This window comes from Podospora bellae-mahoneyi, chromosome 5 (genome assembly GCF_035222275.1).
Source record: "Podospora bellae-mahoneyi strain CBS 112042 chromosome 5, whole genome shotgun sequence".
In the NCBI taxonomy this organism is placed as follows: domain Eukaryota; kingdom Fungi; phylum Ascomycota; class Sordariomycetes; order Sordariales; family Podosporaceae; genus Podospora; species Podospora bellae-mahoneyi.
This window is the reverse complement of record NC_085884.1, coordinates 3,442,131-3,462,931: the sequence shown is the minus strand read 5'-3', so window position 1 is coordinate 3,462,931 and position 20,801 is coordinate 3,442,131. Positions and strand designations below refer to the sequence as shown.

The following is a 20,801-nucleotide window of genomic DNA, read 5'->3' as shown; positions in this document are numbered from 1 at the left end:
TAGGAAACAGGTGGCATGATGAACGGTGACCTCCTCAGATTTACCACGCCGGGCCTCATTCTCGTCCTCGTCAAAATCATCCGTATCGTTACCAAAATCGGATAAAGAGGGTAGGGTAGAAGATGAGGAACCGAGTATAGCCGTTCCGGAGGGGATGTAGCCTTCCCTCTATACGGATGTCCTCGCTCGCCGCGGATACATCTTCTCTGCCACAGGCTCAAGAAGCTCGTGGCGAGCTGTGCGGGCAAGGGCGGCCCAGAAAAAGCCCTCGGGCAGTCGAAGAAGTTCACTTTCGGCCTGCTGGCACAAATTCCGGGGAGTTTCCCCAACCAAGGACCTAACTCGGTCAATGTCGACTCTCTGAGACGGTGTATTGTGACCCCCGCATACGGGACAAGAATTGTGGTGAATATCGAGGAAGGTAGGTAGAAATGGGGATTCATGGCCAAAGCGAAGCCTATAAGCGATTAAATGGCGAGGGCCCCATTTTGCTAGCAGGTTTCGTCAGCTCGTCGTTGCTCGTGTTCAGGATAACGTTGATGCCATCCAGCTTCTGCCTTTTGGCTGGTCGCGCCCCGGTGTCCGAAGATTCCATCTGGACTTTTGGACAGGTTCTTGAGTAATATAGAAGAACGATGAAGCACAACATTACTTCCAGTGCAACAAGGGACCACATTTGAGTTGGGCTGGGTAGGTAGCATTGGGCTCTATGCAGGGTGGTCGTCAATGAGGTCCACGGTCTCCTCTTGCACTCATCAAACACTTCGAACACTTCCGAGGACCAAAACCCCCAACTTCATCATTTTGAAATATAACAAGGCCATTTAAAAGAAGAAATAAGCGCATAGAATATAAAGGAGCTCTTGGGATTAATAAATCTTGCTTTATTGGCGTAAAAATTAAGAATTTTGAAGAGTTGTAAGGCCTGTATATTTTGTAAGTAGAATATAAGCCCTGATTGGTTGAATTCAGTGTGGGGCATGGACCATTTTGCGAACAGCCTGGGACATTACATCACATGATCTGATGACGCAATTCAAACAACGCGTCCATCCCACCGCGACCACTCTCCCAAACAAACCTTACCCAACACAAAATGCCAACGTCTACTGCCAAATCTGCGACTGAAGGGAAACCGGAGGTACCGCTCAGGCGCCTCCGAGAAACCGAACTGGCATCAATAAAATGACATTCTGCGCAAACATAGTCGCGATCGTCTGTTTGTGCGGCCGCTACACTGGACAGCGCAGCACCTTGCCCTTTTCAGATGTTACTTCGCCCGTGAAGTGATTGGACCGCACAGGGACGAGCAAGCCCGATTCCCGGAAGGGCTCCGGCATGCTGCTCGTCAACTACCACGTAGCATTCTAGTAAAGACGCTAGTCAGGGGCGCTCTCCTCGAGTACTTCAAGCTCAACGAGTACGACGGCACCAAGCTCAACTTCCAATTCGGTCGACGGGTAGTCGCGTCTCTCGCGACCGACGCTCTCTTCTCGCCCGTCCCAACCCCCCCAAGGCTTGCCTATCTCGATCTCGAAGCCGCGCAAAGACGCCGCGACAAATCCATCCCACTCTTCCGATCCCGTCGGCTCAACTCGCCCGTTGCCTGGGCGCAGCATAAGCGGCAACGGAGCCTCCGACCGGCCAAAGACATTGAGGATCCATATATCGCTGCCGGTCTGATTGCCCTTGCGCAGGAGCAGTACTACCAAGACCAAAGCCGTCCTGACCACTACAAGGTACGTATAACCTATTGCGATGCTGCACGCTTGGGGTGGGCCAACAGTGTTTTTGAATAGGTTCGTCTACTGGCCGCCAAGGATGACAACCTCTATTTTTACACAGCCCTCATCCCCTCTCACTTTCTCGACCGGTTTGACCGGCCCAGTCAACGGTACCCAACCAATCCCCCAATCCCCATTACATATGTTCATATTCCAATGCGACCGGAGGGAGAGCTGCTGAGGTTAATGGAGCTTGTCCTGTCCAAACTGAATTTCGCAGCAAAAAATCATGAATGACGTACGTCAAAAAGAGAGCATAATTTCGGTTGGTCTGTAGACGATATCGACTCTTGAGATGCCAATACCTACCTATCAATGGTGTCGATAGTGCAGGGTATTGGCTTGGAGCTGAGAAGTCTGAGATTGATCGTCCTCGGTCATCCATGCATTGGATATTAAATCATGTCCACCATTGCTTCCCGGCCTACTCTTTCGTGTGGCGGGCGTACGCCAAGGATGATCAGCTCGGGTGTATCACCAAGGCGTGGAATGTAATCGTTCCTTTTTTTTTGAGTCTGATAGATGCCTTGTTCCAGTCGAACGAAAAGCAAGGATCATTGAAACCTTTTAGTACAGATCCCTTCCCAGCGCCGTGTAATTGCTCTAGCAAATGCCTTACTGATGCATTGGAAGACGAGAAGGCGATTATTTCGTGGGATTACAATGCGCGGAACGGCCAGGAATATAACGAACTTGAGATCCAAACAACTGCCGCCTTGTATCATGGCTCTCTCTCTATGGTACAGATAGTGTAATCCAGTAGCAAAATGTCATTCGAACATGATTATAAGATGGCGCTCAAATCGACGAGTGGATCACGAGCTGTGTTGAGAAAACGACCCGACTCGTCTCACGAGATTTCTATGCAAAAAGAAAGGTTGTCGGGTGTGACCAAGGTGTATCGGTGATTAATTTAGTGTTTGTCTTTGAGACTTTTGACTCGAGGTACAATCGCAGAGGCTGATCTCGAGAAATAATCGAATTAATTGCATGTTAAAGGCATAAGTAAACTACTTGGCTTGTTTGACAAGATGTGAGTCCTTATGAAAACATTGTCAGATGGCGACCAATGTCTAGTTTCAAAGACCTTCGGCACGAGTCTCGAAATAAAAATCGATATCCAGTTACTTGTTCTCCAAGATGAAGAAAATCAAGATAATGTATCAACTGGGCCCAAAAAAAAAAAACCGAAAGCCAAAATAATCTATTAACTGGGCCCAGAAAAAGCAAAAGCTCACCAACCAACCTTTAGTTGTAGGGTGGCCGGCTACGAAAAACCGTGGGTTTTGCTTCGGAATCGAACTCGGGAGCTGTCGGTTGCAAAACTCCCGCCGGGGAAGGGGGGTAACAAACAGCTCCTCCACCTTGACCGTTTGTCCTGACCACAAAGTGGCGCCCTGGTCAAGATTTCAGGGCTGCTGTTGGAAGGAGTAAAAAGGACCTAATATATATACTGTGCTGCAGTGACGTTGCTCCTTGCTCTTCTGTGTTTCACTGTCGTGAGACATGTTGTTTGATTATTTGATGACATTATGTTGGTGTCACTTGTGGGTTTGAATCTGGGGGAGTGTGAATAATGTAGGATGTGACATCCTCATGCAAACTGCGATTTGGTGTCGAAGAGAGTTCGTGATATGCCAGTGTTATGCTACCGGGTAGCAACTCATGGTCTACGTTATTTGCTCGACTAAGGTACCTATTTTAGCGGCTGTTCAAAGTGGTTCAGCAAAAAGATCAGTCGTGTCCATCATCCCGACTTGACAGCTGAAGCCACTGTTGAATTCAAAGTTCAAACTCTAGGTGTAGATCCCTATCGAGTGGTATTTCCTCACTTCTTCCGAACAAGTCCATCGACCAGTTATGTGTTGCCAAGAATCAATCCTGCAGCAAAGCCTCGAAAGATGCCTTATGCGCCCCCACCTGGATACAATTCCTGATGATCACGCAGATTCAAAAACTTGTCTTGAGAGATGGTATTAACGTGCCGTATTTTTTCGACATCAACCGGCGCGGCCCATTGTGGGTGACTAGGCACCATCAATGGACCCCCTCTCGATAACAGCCTCGATCGCAGGCATCACAGGCATCTGCCTCCAAGCAGCCCGCGCCCTCGACACCCTCCGCACCAAATTTCAAAACGCTCAAGTCACCATCACCGCCCTCTCCTCTCAATGCGCCGCCATCAAGACCGGCCTGTCCCAGCTCCAGACCCTCATCCTGCAAAACCACACCGTCCACGGCCAGGCCGATGTCGTCCACACCCTCGACACAACCCTCACCGGTTGCCTAGTCGTACTAACCTGCTTCGAGGACTCCCTCGAAAAACTCTGCGATGCCACCGCACTGATGGAGTCCCGTCGCTCGCTTGTGCGGACGTGGTGGACTAAAGCGCGGATTGTGCGAAATGAGGGGGAGATGAAGGGGTACCTATCGCTATTGCAAGGACAGCAGTCCGCGATTGCGTTTCTGATTCAAGTGTTGCACATGAATACTACCGATGAGATTCTCGAGGGTGTCAGAAATGGGAAAGGTTTGCTAGACAGGCAAGCGACCAAGGCGGCGTCCTTGCGGTTGGCGAATCCTCAGCTTCAAATTGCCGAGTCTGTTCTGAATCCGCGGAGGACTGCCGACACGATCTTCCGTGGGGATGGAAACACTGTGGCCGAGGGCGTCGAGTTCGAATTTGATAACACTGTTGTCAACTCGAGAGCCTACCGACGAATGATGGCTTTGGCGAAGGAGGTCGTCACCAACAGGACTAGCACGAAAAGTCCGCAATCGATCATGGCTCTGGAAAATATCAGCTTCGACTCAAAAACCCAATCACGATCGTTACTCGTGTCTACATCCGAGCAATCCGGTGACCGGAGGGGTGACCCTACAGCAGTCTCGCCGATGCCATCCACAGCGTTCGAGGTTGTTCAACCTGCACCCAAACCTACTACCGACACTTCCGAAGAGGCTGCCACCCAACCCACGACCTCCCAAAGCTTGCCAACAAGCCTAGATATCCTCAAAGCCCAACCAACCCAGCTCGGAACAATCCACACCACCGAATACTTTGGCCAGCGCTGCCAGCACCTCTTCACGACCGTCACCCAATGGGTCCTCCGCTTCTCCAAATTCTCCGACATGCGCGCCAGCCGCCTGACCTCGGAAATCAACGATGAAAAAATCATCGACAGGCTAGATAACTCTGTCCTCGACGGCTCCGGCCCCGATAACTACCTCCGTGACAGGGTGAAACGCCGGGACATGTTCACTTCTGTCACCATGTCAATGATCTGGGAATTCATTTTCACCCGTTACCTCTTCGGCATGGACCGGGAGCAGAGGTTCAAGCTCAAGTCATTAGAAAAACAGCTAACGGACGTTGGGCCGACGGCGACGGTCCGTGCTTGGAGGGCTACCACGCTGGGGCTGTGGTCGAGGAGGGAATCGTTCAGAAAACAGAGGGATAGGGATGCCGTTGCGGTGGCAGAGGCGATTTTGGAGGCGCTGTCGAAGGTGTTGCCGCCGCCGGGGAATTTGGAAGAGCAGTTGAGGGTGCAGCTGAGGAGGGTGGTGAGTGAGGCGGTGGATTTGTCGATAGAGATGAGGACGCAGGTGGCTGAGTTTATGGTGTTGCCGCCGTTGATGCCCGAGTACAATGAGGATGGGGAGCTGGCGGCGACGGTGAATTTTATCTCGTCGTTGATGACGCAACCGGGTGGTCGGGGGGGCACGGAGGGGGATCTTGAGGGGGCTGTGGTGAGGGTTGTTTTGTTTCCTTTGGTGGTGCAGAAGGGGGATTTGAGAGGGGAAGGGGAGGAGGAGGTGGTGGTGTTTCCGGCGCAGGTTATTGTGTGAACACCACCTGAGGACATAGAAGTTGAAAATCACATGGATGGTATGTATTGGCTAATGTCTGAAGCTCTGAGCTATCTCTATGCTGTACGAATGGACTATCTCTAGTTTGAACCTAGTTTACAGATGTGGTCACTAGACTACCGACTAATCAGACTTCAACTAGTTGGGCATATTTCAGTTGACAAGATCCACGAGACACCAAATGTCCAGCTTTGACTTCTTTTGAAATTTGCACACTTGATGATGACTCTTCTCAGTTACCCCGACCGAAACGTGGGCGGCAGGATAAGTGTCGACGTAATCGTGGCGGTTGGTCAGGTCGACTCGTGAGATGACGCCCGACCATCGAAGTCGCTCTGAACAGGAATTTGAACACCAGCCTCCTGAATCATCACAGTACTCGCTCAAAATGATCTCTCTTCACCATTTATCGCACACCATTCGTCAACACCATCATCTGCTGTCCATGCATATGTGTGGCTGACATGAATCCAGGAACATCAAGAAACCGGGCGGCTCGCCTGATGCCAAACCCACGTTGACCGCGTGACGCGGCAGCATCAAAGGACACACAGCAATGCTGAAAAAACAACTCCCCTCGAGAACACTTGCGCAGGAGTGAACCTGGCACGCAGAAAAGATAATTACCGTTTCATATCGAGGAAAAGAAAGCTGTTGTGGACCAATCGAAGGGTGAATGAGCTGGCCAAACGTGCAGATCGACACGACATCACCTTGCTGGCGTTGGAAATGGTGCCTGAATTGGCCTCAATTGACCAGGGGCAAACCAAAAAAGTGACAAACAAAAACAAGAGCCCCTCGGAATGATCTATCAATGTTTGAAGAGCGAAAAGCAATGTGGTGGGCTGTGGGAAGAGGCAAAAGTGTGGAAGGGTTGAGATGCGGATAGCTTCAACCAAAGCTTCACGAACAGCTCGCGCGCCGCCCCACCATCAGGAGTGACTTTCGCTTCAAGTGCAGATATCTCAGGCAACAACGGTGCAGTGCGAAAAATAAGCACATGGAAGAAACGGCATCAATTGCCCGATCGAACTGATGTATTCTTCTACGACAAAGCAGGGGTTGGTGAGGTGCTATGTTGAATGCGCCAGAGGGCGATGGTTTGGACCGACCAAGGCGCGTGAAGCCAAATCGCGTCCGAAAACAGATGCTTGAATGCCAACTCTCGTCTCGGAAATGGTCATCGGTACTTGGAACAATGCCCCGCGGTCCCCGGGCGCAAAAAATGAACTAAAAAGCACACAAAGAAGAGCAGAGTCGGGTGATTCCAACCATGTGCTGCGGACCCGGGTCGAGAAAAGGGAAGAAGCGTGGGAACTCGAATCAAACCGAGGGAAGGGGGAGTCGGGGCGAGCTCGAGATCAGAGATGCTCTTTCGACAGGCGGGGTGCGCATGATTGACAACTCGAGGTACAAGGTGGATCCAGTGTCGTTGAACAGGCCAATCAGAAAATAGGCACGCTGCGAGTTTTTTGTTTGTTTCCGATTTAAATGCCCGCCCAAAGAGGGAAAGCGCCAAAATAACGGGGAGCGGCAAGTGATCGAAGGAGGACCCCAAGAATCCCGGCACGCCTGCCGCCCCCCTCTCTCTCCCTCCCTTCCATGATCCATCTGGCATTCTGCATCCTTTTTTTCTTCTCCCTCCCCCCTTCACCCCGCCTGTCTGGCAGCGGCATGTCACCTGTTTTTTTTTCCCTTTTTAGCACTGACATGATCCAGGGTTCCTTATGTGATCTTGACGATGACGATGACGAACAGTCCAGGGTTCCAATTCAGCTTAGCGGCAGATCGAGAAGGCTTCCCCGTTCGGATGACCCCGTGGTGAATGATGGGTGACAGCCACCCCTCCCATGCTCATGGTTGTTGGGTAGTGTACGTAGTAGTAGATAGATAACTGTATGACTGGCCTTCCCCGCCATGCACCTTGTGCCTCGTCCCTTGCCCCCATCATCCACAAGAAGTAGAAGTTCTTCAGCAGTGAATGGTTGAGTAAGACAATGATTGGGCATCCATCCATCCAGGCCATGCCGTCGGGTTGGGGTTGAGTGACGAAAGGGTGTGCGTAGAACAGAGATGGCATCACCTCACCAAGGGACCTAGGTAGCCACGCACGTTGGGCTGCACTCACTTACTCGCTCCCGTCTCTCACTCACACCTCACGCCTCATGCACTTCGGTGATGCAGCCTATGATGCCACCTCACAGAGTGTAAGGTCCCCACATGATCTGGGCTTTTTCGGAGCAAGACAGGGTGACATGGATGCTGAGAACGGGCGTGTCTGCCATATGCCTGGGAGCTGTAGGCATGCTTCTAGTGGGGGGCACGGGCCATACCTTGCACCAAAGCTGCGAGCTTTTGCCCCGGGAATTTGGGCAGCTCCAGGGCACAATCAGCACAATCACTCGGGGGTGGGCGAGACCCCCGCTTCCATATATAAACACCCGATCATCCCCCCCGAGCGCGACAGCCCGCCCACCCTCCTGTCCCTGGTTTCTCTCGTCCACCCCGAACTTGCAAGCCGTTCTTCACCCTTTCTGTCCGACTCGTCCATTTCCGCTTCGAACAGCATCTAGCATCTGTATTGTCATCTACACCAAACACAACAAACACCACTTCAAACCATCACCATGCCTCCCAAGAAGACCGAGACCAAGACTGAGGGCGCCGCTGCCCCCAAGGCAAAGGCCGCCCCCGTCCACCCGTCCTACCAAGTATGAAGAGTCTATACATTGGACATGTTCTTGATTGATCAGTCGTATCTAACTTTTATTCAGGACATGATCACGGATGCCATCATTCAGGTAATTTCACTGCCCCTGTTGGTTCATGCCGACGCGTCCGGTCGCAAGTGAGATGAGTGATGAAGGAAGCTCATGATGTCTTTGATCCCACGTCTCACTACGCTCGGATTTTGCCCACTTTGCATTCATGATCACATTTACTGACGCTGCTTTTTCTTAAATTGCAGCTCAAGGATCGCAATGGCTCCAGGTAAGAAAATTTCTGCATTTTTTTCTTCTCCCATCCACCCATCTCGCGTAGCGAGAACATCCACAATGATGCGCGTGTCGCAAATGCGACCGCCCACCACAGCCTCCTTGGCTCATCCGCCCACTCTCACCTCACAATTATCTCATTGACGCATCACATGAACGCCTTGGACTGACTCAGCCGCCAGCCGTCAATCCCTCAAGAAGTATGTCAAGAGCAACAACACCATCAATGCCTCTGACAACATGTTCGACTCCCTCTTCAACAAGGCCTTGAAGTCTGGTGTCGACAAGGGCATCTTCGAGCAGCCCAAGGGCCCCTCCGGCGGCACCAAGCTCGCCAAGAAGACTGCCGCTCCCAAGGAGAAGAAGCCTGCTGCCCCTAAGAAGGCCGCCGCGCCCAAGGAGAAGAAGGAGGCTGCTCCCAAGGAGAAGAAGGCTGCCACCAAGAAGGCTGCCGCTCCCAAGGAGAAGAAGGAGAAGAAGGAGGCCGCTCCCAAGGAGAAGAAGGAAAAGAAGGCCGCTGCCCCTAAGAAGGCTGCCGCGCCCAAGGAGAAGAAGGAGAAGAAGACTGCCCCCAAGAAGGTGAGCATCCTATGACACACCCACGTGACTTTTCATGAATATCCGCTGACATTGTCTATCCAGGCTGCCCAAGCCCCTGCTGAGGAGAAGCCTGCTGTCCTGACCAAGACCAAGTCCGGTCGCGTCACCAAGGCCGCCCCCGCCGCCAAGGCCGCGCCCAAGAAGGCTGCTCCCAAGAAGGCCGCTGCCCCCAAGAAGGAGAAGACACCAAAGAAGGCTGACAAGGCGGAAGCTGCCTCGGCGTAGAAGCCGAGGGTCAGTCTTTCTTGTCATGATGGTTTTTTTTTATACTTGTTTGATGTGACGGCTCTGCTTTTTTTATTTATTTATAGTTTGGCGTTCAGGATTATCACTGGGGCTATCATCTTGGGGGTTATCATTGGGATAAGCGGCCGCTTTTTCTAGGCACCATTTTTGCGCGCGCGCGGGTTTTTATTGTTTTCGGAGGGCCTGTATCACATTTTTTTTTTATTACGGGGGAAGAACGTGTGGGAAAAACATGCTTTTTGTTGACGAAGGTTATTGGCTCTACTATACCCCCCTCCCCCCCTTCCCACAGCTTGCATATGCAACAAACATTTTCAACCATGAAGACAGGAAGGGGTCGGACGACGATCATCATCACTTGCGAGCAGCCTTTGTTGGAATCATTCAAGATGCATTTGGTTTTTCTCTGCTATCGATACCCAACCATCATTCGTACCGCGACATCACTACAAACACACATGATTCGGAAAAGGACTTTGGAACCGGGAAGCGCGCGCGCAAAAGAGGGTAGACTTTTGGGGGCAGGAAGGCGTTAGAGGATTTTTGTTGGAGGTAGGGTGGGTAAGTGGGCTTAAAATCTCGGCTGGGGGGTTTTTGGGGCCTGATGAGTTGTAATTATACATGCCAATTGAATTACTTTCTGACAACATCTTTGGAGAGGTCTCACTTTAGTTTCGAGTGAATGAGTGAATGGTGGTTTTGATCTGGAGGGATACAGAGAGGAGAAAAAGAAGGGGTCCAACAAGTGGGAGGAGGGGCTCCTCGACGCGTAGGTGGCGCGTCGACCGGGGGTTGTTTACATTTTCGTTTTGACCCCATTCTCATTTTTCTGCCGCCCAGGGGTCGGGGTCGGGGTCAGGGGTGTGGTTCCTCATCGGCCACTCCTTGTTTTTTTTTTGGGGATGTGTTTTGAGTTGGAGGGTTGACTACCAGTTGTAACTTGCTGAGATGGTAAATCTAGATTTGGAAAGGTAAGAGCAAGAAGAAAGTGCGGGATTATTGGGGGCATTGTTGCGGGGGGAGGTTTTGTTCACCGCTTGAGATTGGGGGATGTGATCAGCCAGCTAGCTCATTCTTCTTGACAGAAATCTCGCGATAAAATTGGGATTGATGATTGTGATCAAGATGTATTCTTCAGCGGTCCGGATACATCTATCAAAATACACATGCGTCTGTCTCATATGTATACCCAACCACGGCACAGGTGTCAAGCAAAGTGGGCCAACGAGAAATCTGAAGCTTCACCAGTTGTGGCACTTACACGCCGATTCATGCTGGTCCGTGCCCAGACAAGCATGTCCTGCATGTTCTCAAGTGGGTCTTGCCGTTCGGAGCTAGCTAGCGGGGTACACTGCCAGTCTTATCGGAAGGTTCCTTATCGAAACGTGGGTGTGTGTGTTCCGGAAAGGGATTCTGCCGTCATCTGGTTCAGGTGCTGTTGCTGTGCCTGATCGACTGTTGGCGTGGCCCAGGAAGCACAGCACAGCACAGCTCAGCTCTGGGGAGGGAGCTTCCGTTTGCTGTCTAATCCATTGACACACTACCTACCACCTTAGATAGCTATCTACAGTTTTTCATCACCTAAGCTGTTGTGGAAACGTGCATTGGAGACGGACAAGCACCCAACGTCAACAAAACCTACCCCCCGCTAATCCCGACCGCATCCGACAACCCGCGTCACTCACTGTCCAAGTGATTGGAAGTCAGCGGCGGCCGGTTCGGTTCTAATCAGGCATCCATCAGCGATGCCACCACCACCACCGTACCTTACCTAAGTGGCTCTTTTTTACCAAACCTTACTACCAAGGCACACGCACGCCCGGGCTGTTCAACCGACCTATTATCTTGTTGCGTGATTGCAGCTGTTGCGCCAGCCGTGCGCCTCTCAAATCTACAGCTTGTTTATATTTTTTATATTCTTGACCTGCCTTTCTGCTACAAGTCAAAGACACAATGGCCGCCCAGCCATCGTTCAATTCCAATAACCCGTTTCGTCGCAGGCCCGTTGCCGCTACCGACGTCCCAGATCTGCAGTCGACGACCCCTCCTCCGCCACCACCGCCGGCGATACAGGGTGATGATAATACCTCGAGTTTGACGATTGGGGGCGGCGGCGGTGATCAATTCTGGGAAACATTGCAGGGTGTACCGAGACCGGCTCAGCCGCCGCCGACGACGAGTTTTCTGAAGCAAAAGGTTGTCAAGAAGGTGAGGGTGCAGAGCCCGCCGCCGAGTAGTTCGGAGGAGAGTGATGGGTTTGGGGAGAGGTTCCCGCCGATTGGGGAGCCGGATGAGGAGAGTGATAGTGGTAGTGAGAGTAGTGAGGAGGAGGGGGAGGAGGGGGAGGAGGGGAGGAGGGGGGGAGGAGGAGGAGGTGGTGGTGGAGGTAGATCCTTTTGGGGTGGGTGGGGGTCGAATAAGAGCTCGGTTGAGGAGTTGGCGGTGCAAAGGGGGGATAGGTGGCGGGAGGGAGGGGTGCCGAGGATATCTTTTCAGATGGGACAACCAGGGTTGGAGGAGAGGGGGGAAACTGAGGTGGGGGCAGGAGGGTCGAGGGGAGGGCTGGATGTGGATGCGTTCAGGAGGCTGTTGTTGACTGGACAGACCGGGGGATCAACACCGGCACGGTCGAGTGCTGATCTCGGGAGGGCGGAGGAAAGAGCTGGGACGGAGATAACGATACAGTTGCAGGACCCGCCACGTCTATCACGGGAAATACCAGGCCAGACGGTTGGAGATGAGCAGCAGAGGTTACTCCCCAACCCTCCCGCCGCCACCCTCCAACCTGCACCGACCATCCTGAGAAAGAAACCCCCTCCCCCGAGCTCCCGCCATGGAAAACTCATCCGACCAGACCCGACCCGCCAGGAGAGCAGCAGCTCCCTAGGCGGCAAAACCTCGTCTTCATCATCACTAGCAAGCCCTAAACCTGTCACGTCACCATCTCGACAGCGGCCCCCAACCCCGTCAGACGTTAACAAACCCCTCCCTTCCCAACCCTCGGTGTCAGAAGATGGCAATATCTTCGACCACGAAGCAGCAGGGAAGATTCCCGAGCCTGCCATGCCCGACCCAGGTCTTCACATCATCCACGCTTTACGCTCCCCCTCCCCAACCTCTAGTCTGCCGACACCACCACCGTCAAGAAAACCTGCCCCGCCGCCGAGACGACAACCACATCATGCCAGGTCCGAGCCTAGGCCTTTTTCACCAGAGGAGGAACTGTTTAGCAGTACTCGTCGATCATCAATGGAATCGACCCGTTCCCGGTCTTCTTCCTTACGAGCCAACATCCACGCGCCGGCACCGCCGCCCCCGAGGAGACCATCGCAGAGGGTGGTGGCGTCACCCAGTGGTGAGGCTGTATCTCCGCCGCCGACACTGTCTGGGAGTAGTACGCCGAATAATAACAGTGTGGTCACAACGACGCTGGCGGGATCGGTGGTGGAAGCTATTGCCAGCCCTCCACCGGTGGTAGGGACGGCAAAGGAAAAGTTGACGCCACCGCCGCCGCCTCCGGCTAGGGGGGCGAGTGTGAGGGCTAAGAAACCTGTCGGGGCAGCGGGGGAGGGGGTGGTGAGGAGGAGTAGTGGGAATAGCAAGCCGGCGCCGCCGGTGCCGAAGCATAGGGGTGGTGGTGGTGGTGGTGGTGGTAGTGTTAGGAATAGTGCTATGGCGATGGCGACGGCGGCAACACCGGACACGACGGATGAGGTGGTGGTGTCCTCACCTGGGGGTGGGGGTGGTGATGGGGTGGATATACTGGCTGATTTGACGAGGTTGCAGAGGGAGGTGGATGAGTTGAGGGCTGGGTTGGCTAATGGGGGGTCGAAGTGATGGGCTGGGAGTATGATGTAGGGGATTGATAAGAAATGGGAATTAATGAATGAAAAATCCTTTGATGATAGGGGGTTGGGTTAAGGGAAGGGAACTTGTATGATACAATGTGGTAATTTTGTTTTGGGGATTTGTCTTGTATATGATGATGATGACGATGATTTGGATGTGGATGTGGTTCTTGGTGTATTTGATGCTGGATGGGAACAAGTGCGGTTGTTTTGGTGGTGGTGAAGACACCGCGTGCGTGCTTATTGACAGGAAGCTACCTATAAATCACTCCCATGTGACGGTTCTGAATCTTGTCATCATCATCGTCATCCCTTTTCTTACTACTGCTTTTCGCCTTTCAATTCGTAATTACCACACACACACACACACACTCTCTCTCTCTCTCTCCCTCCACCTAAAAATGTCGTGATCACCACGATTGGTGCTCTTACTGAATGGGTGGTCTGGATATATTTAGTTGAATACCACCCGTTTTGCTGGGGCCGGAAGACAAGAAACTGGACAGTTGAACTCGAGGCAAAGTTCACACCCAAAGTATGTCAGCTGCCGGGCATAGCTACTAGGCCATGCTTTTCTCCATCTTTTCACATGTTCAACAAATCACATATCATTTGTCACAGTCCAGCGCTCGATTGTCTTCACATGCAGCTCCGTAACCTCGTTTGACATACCGGTTTCGCTTGTTGATGGTATTCTTTTTTGGCCCAATGATCAGCCTCTGCTCTTCACCCCATTCACATCCCCCTCCACCTCTCTCTCCAACCCCCCTTCTCAAACAGCCACAACGCCTCCGTCGCGTAAGCATAACAACTCCTGTGCCCCCTCCCCTCCTCCCCCTGCACCTCCTCTTCAATACTCTCCACCACCCGATTCTCCTTGAAACACCTCCACAACCCAAACGCCAAATCGTCCTCCTCCCCTACCCTCCCACCCTCACCCTTCCCCCAATCACCCCTTCCCAACCTGTACAGCATCCTGCCCAGTGTCTGATAAGCAATACACCTCTGCGCTGGGACCTCCGATCTCGCATATCTCGCCAACTCGGGAATAGTATACCCCGCCGCCTCGGGCGCCTCACCATGGTGGTGAAGACCCTTCGTTACAGGGATTTGCCGGGATAATCTCGGTGGGATGAGTAAACCGCGAAAGTCAAAGCGCAGCGCAGAGATGGGGAGTGAGTCCTGGCCTGGGTAGTAAGGGGATTCTTTGTCGGCGGCGGAGCCCGGGGTTGGGATGGGGGCCATCCAGGCGAGCTTGGAGGGGTCGGCGGGGAGGTTGGGGAAGAATTTGGAGTGCATTTTCTCGAGAAAGTCCGGGTCTTCGGGGTCGAGGTCGGGGACAGTGGGGGGCTGGGGGTAGTGGGTGTGGAATGTGTGGGCTTCATCGGGGGCGTTGGAGGGGGTTATGACGAGGTTTGGGTCGGTGGTGGTGATCTTTTTGACGGGGATGAGGTTGGCTGGGGGAGCTGGGGGAGCGGCGTCTTCGTCAAAGGTGACTGTTTTCTTGGGTTTTGTGGGATCTTTCTTGGATGGTGGTGGTGGTATGTTCTCTGAGACGTCCTCCACGGTGACTTTGGGGGGTTTGGTCGTGGTTGTTACGGGGGTTGTTTTCGCGCTCGAAGCGGGTTCTGGGGACGGATCGAATTTCGCGGGACCGGAATCGTCGAGGTTTGCGCGCCGGAGGAGCATTTGGATGAGCTTTGGATCAAGGTTCTTGAAAAGGTCGCGCTGTTCTTCCATGATCTGATCGGGCGGCAACGAGTTCAAAAGGGCGTCATTTTCCTCGGCGATTCTCTGCTTTTCTGACACCTCTGGCTTTGGTGCTGGTGGCCGCTCTGGGCCATATTGGGCTGGAGGAGTCGGGAGCATGCTCGTGTTGTTGTTCTGGCGCCGCTTCTTGAAGGCAGAAACTCGTTTCTTGGGCGCTGGGAATCCGGTCGCGGACTGGTTGGCGGGAGTCGGGAAGCTCGGGGGCTTGACCTCGTCGGGTGTGTGTTCGAGAACGTCTCGTACCTCTAGTCCAAATCCCTCCATTTTGTCTGGGTTTTTTTTTTGTTGTGTGTGTGTGTGTGTGTGTGTGTGGTGATGGTCGAATGGGCGAGCGTTGGTGAAGTTACTTTGTGTTGATAGAAAAGGTTCCGTAACCAGCAAGTTATCCGTTATCGTTATCGTTATTGGCCCCCCACTTTAACGAAGCTTTTGGAAGCTGGACAGGGGTGGCTGCTTATCTAATTACCCGTCACTGCTAGCGTCGATCTAAGGCCGAATGGCACCGGGCCTGGTCTGTGCACGGCATTCGAAACACTCGTTCAGATGCAGGCCACTGTTTCGCAGGTGTAGAAAACGATACTTTTGGCTATTTTCTTGAGGAACTGAGAGAAGAGACTTGCACAGAGTGGAGCGGTTTGCTGTAGCAGACCGGCGCCACAGCACGTGAAGCAGCGGAAAATTGCATCGTTAGTGCACGAATACAAGACACGCCATGTCTCGGGATCGGAAGGCACAGGGGACGGATATATCGCTGTAGAAGTCTACCACGTCTAACTCGGTGTATATCTGAAGTATGATCTCTTCTCCATTCTCTCACTGCGTCCCAAGCATCTTCTGACTTGTATACAGACACCGACCGGCTTGTTGGAATAGATCGGAGAATTGGGACTTGGTGGAATTGGATGTGGCTTGTGCTTCGATCAGGGATGCCCTGTGCCTGTCCCGGCACGTTTATTTTGTCCCTCAATTGTGGGTCGGGCACTGCGGAGAATGTCACGCATCGTCCCACACCGAATGCGAAACGGGGGCGGGGTACAAGATCCAGAAGTACCCTCGTACCTACCGTACCGTGTGCAGGGCACTGCAGGATACCGCAGGACCCAAGCCGCCCCGCGCGAGCCTCTTCCGCGCTCTCGGCTCTGCGACGAACCCCCCCTCTCCCCTGTCACACTTTAAAGTCACTTCCCGCCGGTGGGGACCTCTAACAGCCAGGCCTTGTGACGACAGAGAGCATTGATATTATTTTATCGTCTTCCATTTCCCAGCCAGAGCAACCAAGGCATTTCCCCCTCCGCTCGCCCTGCTCCCTCCATGAGTGGTTGGTCAGGCGGTGGCCAGCTGCCAGAGAGGCATTCCCATCACCTAATCTGATATCGGCAAACCGTCTGATGTATCTGATGACTGCGTTTCCCTCTTTTGGCCGTTCGCTTGGCTCCATCACTGGCTGGACTGGCAACCTGGTCTGAGTGTTCTTGTTAATGGTGTTTAATTCGTTTTTTTCCAGAACAAATGTCCCTTTGGTGGTCAAGCCCCGGTTTTCCCTCGCCAGCTGCAAAGTAATAAAAAAAAAAGTTCCAAAACAGAGCCCATCCCCGTCCTGCTCCTCGCCGCCCAGCACCCCAAAATTTCCTCCTTTTCTCACTCGCTTTTTCCACACTTTTTGCAGTCAACAACCACCACAAAAGAATCGACTCCCATCAGTTTCATTGACGCCTGGTGTGCCTGCATCGCGCAACCATCGTATTTCGATTCCCGCGTCTTTTCCGAATTGATCCATACGCTTTTGACCGCTGCATCCCCCCAAACAGCCCGGACACCGCCATTTTGTCGCCGACCGCTGTCTCTTTTGCAGCACCCTCGCCGGGTGAAGGCATTCAGACGCAGCAAACTCCACCCGCGACACAACAACCAACGGAGGAGACGCTTGGACCAACCAACGCCTCCGCATCCCAAACCGGTGCAAAGCAAAAAAAGGAGCCAATCACCAGCTGGTTTTTATATTTAGTTATTTATACGTTACCTTGAACTTGTCCATCTTTATACCGATACCGATACCGATACACCACCATACGCATACGCCTTTGAGCTACTTCATCTTTAAACCCAACCGACCACCACACGCAAAGGGGGTTTTTGTGCAGCTTGTAGGGGGCACGCCCAGTGGAGGAGGATCAAAACACCGCGATGCAGCAGTATCATAGCTCATCACCCTCCCTGTTGTCATCACCGCCTTCTGCCATTTCCGAGCCTGGATCGCCCACTCGGATCATCAACGCCGCCAGAGCCAACATCGAAATGGACGAGATCATTGTCGATCCCGGGTCAGCTGCCAGATTCGGCATTATGCAGCAACAGGTCCAGCAACAGCAAGCCTCCGAGTACCCGCCCGGCACACAACTGACCGCCGCCGGCGTTCCTAGGAAAAAGCCGGGCCGGAAGCCTGGTAGCACAGTCAAGCCGAAGGTCGCACCTGATGGGACTGTCGAGCCACCCAAGCAGCGTCGGCCGAGGAAACCCAAGGACCCCAATGCCCCGCCTGTCCAGAGGAAACGCAAAGCCGCTCTTACCGAGAGCAATGAGACAAACTCGGAGATGGATGCGCGGGCTGCCTCTGGTCCCCCAGCAGCAGCAGCAGCTCGTCAGCCCAAGATCACAGAACTCACTTCGATGCGCATGTCGTTGGACGGTGGCGCCGGCTTCGTCCAGACACCGCCCAAGAGAGAGAGCATGACCTCGATGCAAATGCAGAATCTCCTCAACAGCGACGAGCCACCTCCGCAGCCCCAGCCGACGGCGCCTGCCAGGCAGATGTTTGATCCCATCCGAGGCAACTACGACCCCATTAGGGAAAGCATGGTATCTCGCGACCCCTATGGCACCGGAGGTCCGCTTGGCTCCCCTCGCGCGCCTGCCCAGGCTCCCAACAGGGCCAGCGCATCGCCATCTATTGCCAGCCTAGTCGATCCTCCGACCTCCATCATCTCACCCAGACAGACGCAATCGTTTACAACGACTACTTCGCAGCCGCGTTTCCAGGAGCCATCATCAGTCCCTGCTTCTCCGGCCAATCCCGTCCTGGCCACCCCTGCTACCATGCCCAAGCCCACATTGGCCGAAGCCAGACGTCCCCCGCCGCCACCTCCGGCGCCTGCCTCCGTTAGCAAGCCAGAACCCAAAATGAATTCATTTACCAGCATGTCGTCGATTCCGAGCGGCTCCTCGCTTGCCGCGGTTGCTGCCCCGCCCGCGCCTGTCCAGAGCAAGAAGATCGCGGCTGTTGTCCAGCAAGAAACAAAGGCCAACAAGAAGGCGCGCAGCAGCACCAGCAGCTCGCCAAAAATCAACGGAGTCAAGGAGAAGGATTCGCTGCCGCCCCTTCCAGCCAGCGAGCGCTCCATCTTGGATTTCGGGAGGGCCAAGCCCGGCGAGGAGGTCGAGCCGCCCAGCATCGCGCTTCACATCCCGCTCAAGCAAGGTGAGAACAACAAGTATGTCAACTTCATGCGCATGGCCGAGGAACGCTACGGATGGGACGCTTTGCACCCCAGATTGGCTGCCTCGCGGGAGCGCAAGGCTCTCATCGCAGCTGCCACGGCCGCTTTGGAGAAGGAGAAGAATGGCAGCGGCCGTGACACTGGGGACGAAATGGAGGAAGACCTGAGCGAGGCCGACAACAGCAATGTGGAAATGGGCGGCATGGGCAACGGAAATCCGGCCAGCGGCCCCGAAGCTGCTCCTGCCAAGCCGGCGAGGAAGAAGCGGAATTTCAAGGAGGACGAATACGACAAGGATGATGACTTTGTGGATGACTCTGAGATGCTCTGGGAAGAGCAGGCAGCTGCGAGCAGGGATGGATTCTTCGTCTACAGCGGACCTCTGATCCCCGAGGTGGAGAAGCCTGTTGTGCCCGAGGGACCCCCGAGACGCGGTCGTGGTGGACGTGGAAGAGGATCCAGGGGTGGTGCTCGTGGCGGTGGCGAGAGCGGACGGGGCCGGGGTGGCGGGCCCGGTTCGAGAGGCGGCACCGTGAGGAAGCCAAGAATCACGAAGCTGGAGAAGGAACAGCGGGATAGGGAGAAGGCGGAGAGGGAGGCGCTGGCGCAGATGACGAGCAAAGCCGGTGCGACAACACCGGGTCCAGCTGCGAACACGTCTCCCGGTGGTGCACTTAATCTGTTGACACTTACGCCTCCGGCGGCTGGAACAAGTGTTACTTTGTAATATGGGCGACATTTTTCTTCTTTTCAACTGTCAAAGTCATCATCACCTGACGCTGAGTTTGCTAGCGCTGGGGTGTGGGGAGTTTATCTGTTTATTTACATTAATCGCAAGGGTGTATGTATTGTTCATCGGTGGGATGTGGGCGGCGACCTGGGCGTTTGTTTTGGAGGGGGTGTTTTTATGGTTGGAATGAACAACAGCACTTCGCAACACGCAAATACGTTTACTTTTCCTTCTGGTCTCTGGTGGTGCTGGCGAGAGGGGTGTTCCGTCGGTTACGTTCGGCGAGACTCGATTCAGCGCCATACCCGTTGCTGAGGTTCGTTCGCCCAGCTTGGGCTTCTTTACACAAATTCTTGGAGCGAGGAAGGGTCGGATAGACGCTGCTGGAGGGGGATGGGTGATGAAATGGATAATGTATGACATTGCTGGATGGGCTGACGGCAGGAGGAAGCCAGGGGATACACATGCATGCTCGACTGGTCGGAGGAAGGGGGTCTATTAGCTTATTTGGATGCATCAACACAGCGGTTTTAATCAAGTTTCACGTCATCTTTGCCATCTTTGCCGCCACTTCTTTACACTCCAGCTTGATGGAAAATGAACAGCAATTCCGTGGAGATTGCGGTCCCCGATCACGATAGTTCATCTTTTTTCAGTAGCCAGTTGAAACCTGTCCAGTATTGAAGTCCAGATTGGGCTGTCTAACGCCGGTTCCTCACCTACGCCCTCGTTCCCTCGATTTCACGGACGTCAACATCTAAAGATTAGGTACTGTTCACCCACCTTGGATGTGTTGTTCAGGGAGTAGTAGGTGTTGCTCCTCGCTAGACTACTCAAAGATTGAGATGTACTGTATCGATCAAAACAGAGAAGGAGGACAGCAGTTTATATTCTGGAAGACACGCGTGCGATTTGACGCGTTTTCACTGATGATTAGAATTAGTAGCGGCCGTTGTGGTGCGTGAGGCCGGCGCCGTGGCCGTTGAGGTGGTGGTGGCCGTTCTTGGATAGATTCAGACAGTGAACTCTGGTAGACGAAGAATTTTGGATGGTCTCGAATTCGGACGAAGCTAATAACAAAGATCAGATGAGGCCATCCCAGTTTCAGACGCTTCTCTTGGCGGCGGCCCCAGAAGAGTCCCGAACTTCCGCTGCCCTGTCAGCTACCGAGGCAACGCAGGGATGGTGTGGGGCCCCGCGAAGCTGGGGTGGCACGGTGCGCCTTGCTGCTGTCGTGCTTCTGTCACCGGCCCTGCCACCCTGCTTGGAGGAGGTATCCAGTCGGTCAGGGGGCGGGATATGGCCATGTTACTTGTCGGAAGACGACCAGACCGGCACTTGTCTCGACATCTCCTGTTGTAGGTAATATGGTGTTGGGTGAATCTGGACAATGCCCAACATCAATGTTTAGCTCGCAAGGAATTCCACTTCCCCGGATTTCCCTAACCCAGGGTGGCTTGCGA

The 20,801-nt window shown here is 53.6% G+C and overlaps 6 protein-coding genes across 6 annotated transcripts; 5 read left to right on the top strand and 1 right to left on the bottom strand.

Annotated features, from left to right (window-relative positions):
* Window positions 1-1,185: 1,185 nt before the first annotated feature.
* QC761_0084460 (uncharacterized protein) lies at window positions 1,186-2,170 on the top strand (the record flags this gene model as incomplete). The annotated part of the gene is made up of 3 exons (XM_062872888.1): window positions 1,186-1,223; window positions 1,268-1,739; window positions 1,800-2,170. 3 exons carry the CDS (start codon window positions 1,186-1,188, stop codon window positions 2,019-2,021), a joined length of 732 nt encoding a protein of 243 aa, XP_062731404.1. The 3' UTR covers window positions 2,022-2,170.
* Window positions 2,171-3,824: 1,654 nt separating this feature from the next.
* On the top strand, window positions 3,825-5,633 carry QC761_508750 (uncharacterized protein; the record flags this gene model as incomplete). The annotated part of the gene is made up of 1 exon (XM_062880083.1): window positions 3,825-5,633. One exon carries the CDS (start codon window positions 3,825-3,827, stop codon window positions 5,631-5,633), a length of 1,809 nt encoding a protein of 602 aa, XP_062731403.1.
* Window positions 5,634-7,760: 2,127 nt separating this feature from the next.
* Window positions 7,761-10,022, top strand: QC761_508740 (uncharacterized protein). The gene is made up of 5 exons (XM_062880082.1): window positions 7,761-8,365; window positions 8,429-8,455; window positions 8,623-8,645; window positions 8,833-9,229; window positions 9,293-10,022. The coding sequence occupies exons 1-5, from the start codon at window positions 8,282-8,284 to the stop codon at window positions 9,473-9,475; spliced, it is 714 nt and encodes a 237-aa protein (XP_062731402.1). The 5' UTR covers window positions 7,761-8,281; the 3' UTR covers window positions 9,476-10,022.
* A 1,427-nt stretch (window positions 10,023-11,449) lies between these two features.
* On the top strand, window positions 11,450-13,333 carry QC761_508730 (uncharacterized protein; the record flags this gene model as incomplete). The annotated part of the gene is made up of 2 exons (XM_062880081.1): window positions 11,450-12,636; window positions 12,685-13,333. The coding sequence occupies 2 exons, from the start codon at window positions 11,450-11,452 to the stop codon at window positions 13,331-13,333; spliced, it is 1,836 nt and encodes a 611-aa protein (XP_062731401.1).
* Window positions 13,334-14,079: 746 nt separating this feature from the next.
* QC761_508710 (uncharacterized protein) lies at window positions 14,080-15,378 on the bottom strand (the record flags this gene model as incomplete). The annotated part of the gene is made up of 1 exon (XM_062880080.1): window positions 14,080-15,378. One exon carries the CDS (start codon window positions 15,376-15,378, stop codon window positions 14,080-14,082), a length of 1,299 nt encoding a protein of 432 aa, XP_062731400.1.
* A 1,005-nt stretch (window positions 15,379-16,383) lies between these two features.
* On the top strand, window positions 16,384-19,335 carry HPC2 (HIR complex subunit; the record flags this gene model as incomplete). Its single annotated transcript, XM_062880079.1, has 1 exon — window positions 16,384-19,335. Exon 1 carries the CDS (start codon window positions 17,299-17,301, stop codon window positions 19,333-19,335), a length of 2,037 nt encoding a protein of 678 aa, XP_062731399.1. The 5' UTR covers window positions 16,384-17,298.
* Between the last annotated feature and the right edge of the window lie 1,466 nt (window positions 19,336-20,801).